Raw genomic sequence first — 1,878 nt, forward strand, 5'->3', positions numbered from 1 at the left:
CGCAGCGACGGGGGCCGGCAGACACGGGCGCTGCTCGCCCAGCCGCGGGAGGCTGGAGGGGAGGGACAGCGCCGGCCCCAGCCCCGGCACCGGGGCATCTTCCCGCACCGCTCCGACAGGCCCGACCCGTTCTGCGAGCCGGCGCGCGCGGCATCATCGGGGCTGACTCACGGGGCAGGAGGTGGCTCACCCTGCCGGGGCGCGCGCCCGCGGTGCCCGGCACGTGCCGGGACGGAGGGGCTCCGCGGGGCCGTTCGCCCCGGGGGTGCAACGACGGCAAACGCGACCGACGCCGGGGGCTATCGGGCTGCAGCGGGCCCTGGCCGCGTGCAGCCTCCGGGCACGGCGGCAGCGCCGACCCGCTCCCCACGTTAACAGGGGGCCAGGCCAGGCTCTGTCTGAGAAAAATAGCGACTCTTTACTAGCGCGCGAGCGGCGCGGGCAGCCCCGCGGCCGCCCTACACCTTGGGGTAGTGCCGGGACAGGTAGACGTTCTTGCCGTCGTACTCGGAGGTGGTGAGGCACTGCAGGAAGAAGTGGCCCAGGTCGTGCTTGGAGATGACGCGGGAGCCGCCGGACGTGTTCACCGTCACCGTGTAGTCCCCCGTCAGCGGCTGGTCGTCTGCAGCGGGAGAAGGCAGCCGGCGCCGTGTCACCGAGCATCCCACCACCCCGGCCCCGGCATGGCCCGGTCCCCCCCGCCCCAACACCCCCCCTCCCTCCCCACGCACCGGCGATGTGCGGCGGCATCACGGAGACACAGTCCAGCCCCGACTCCTGCAGGATGCGGTGCATGCGGATGTGATCCTCCGTCACCGGCTGCAGCTTGGGGGGCACCTTCTGCAGGTCCCACATGAGGAAGGCTGGGGGCGAGGGAGGGGCTCAGCACCCCGGCAGCGACCCGGGTGTCCCGGCTCCTGCGATCTCTGGAGCATCTCCGAGCAAGCGGGGGGTGCCGGACACCTGGGCTCCCCCCACCGCGAAGGGCGCTGTCCCCGGCTTGGGGACGCTTCCTGGTGTCCTTACCCGACAGGCACACGACCACCTTCCTGATGCCGTGGGCCTTCATGGCCGCCACGATGTTCTTGGTGCCCTCGGACATCATGGTGGTGGGGCCTGGGGGCGGAGGGGGGGGGCACGGGCGTCCCCGGCCATGGCTCAGAGCGGGGACGCGCTGCGCAGGCGGTGGCAGGCTCGGCTGCTGCTCGGCTCCCCCCGGCACGACGGGGTGACAGGGTGGGGGGTCCTATGGGGCACGGGGGTCGCAGGGTGCAGGGTTCCCAGGGACAGAGGGTGCAGGGTCACTGTGGGGTGGTGGGATCAGAGGGTGCAGGGTCCCCCAGGGCAATGGGGTCACTGGGTGCAGGGTCCCCAGGGTCACAGGGGGACAGGGTTGCAGTGTGCAGGGTCACAGGGTCCCCCAGGGTCACAGGCTTGCAGGGTCCCCAGGGTGACAGGGTGCAAGGTACCCCAGGGCAATGGGTCACAGAGTGCAGGGTCCCCTGCCAGGACAGGTTTGCAGGGTCCATGGGGTGACAGGGTGCGGGGTCCCCAGGGTGAGAGGGTTGCAGGGTGCAGGGTCCCCAGGGTGAGAGGGTCGCAGGGCCCCCCGGGGTCAGCGGGTGCCCCCAGGCGCGGTGCCCTACTCAGGTCGTTGCGGGTGCCCAGGATGATGATGACGGCGTCCTGGCCCTGCACGGTCTTGTCCACGTCGGCGGGGTTGAGCACGTCGCCCACGACCACGCGGGCCRGGCGGTGCTCRGGGGGCAGCCGCGCCGGGTCCCGCACCAGCACCGTCACGTTGTACCCTGCACGTGAGGGAGCGGCGTGGGCCAGCAGCCGGCGGCCCGGACACCTGGGCTCCCTGAGCCGGGGGCC

General features: G+C 72.6%; 1 protein-coding gene across 1 annotated transcript in view; it reads right to left on the reverse strand.

Annotated features, from left to right (window-relative positions):
• Window positions 1-397: 397 nt before the first annotated feature.
• Window positions 398-1,878, reverse strand: part of BLVRB (biliverdin reductase B) — a 3,429-nt gene continuing 1,948 nt past the window's right edge. Inside the window, exons 2-5 of the mRNA XM_085319484.1 lie at window positions 1,647-1,808; window positions 1,027-1,116; window positions 732-863; window positions 398-622 (exon numbers count right to left, since the gene is read on the reverse strand). Coding sequence (XP_085175610.1) covers window positions 459-622; window positions 732-863; window positions 1,027-1,116; window positions 1,647-1,808 — 548 coding nt within the window. The 3' untranslated portion in view covers window positions 398-458. The remainder of the gene's footprint in view (window positions 623-731; window positions 864-1,026; window positions 1,117-1,646; window positions 1,809-1,878) is intronic.

This window comes from Rhea americana, unplaced genomic scaffold (assembly GCF_003343005.1).
Source record: "Rhea americana isolate MKP2758 unplaced genomic scaffold, rheAme1 scaffold_591, whole genome shotgun sequence".
Classification (NCBI taxonomy): domain Eukaryota; kingdom Metazoa; phylum Chordata; class Aves; order Rheiformes; family Rheidae; genus Rhea; species Rhea americana.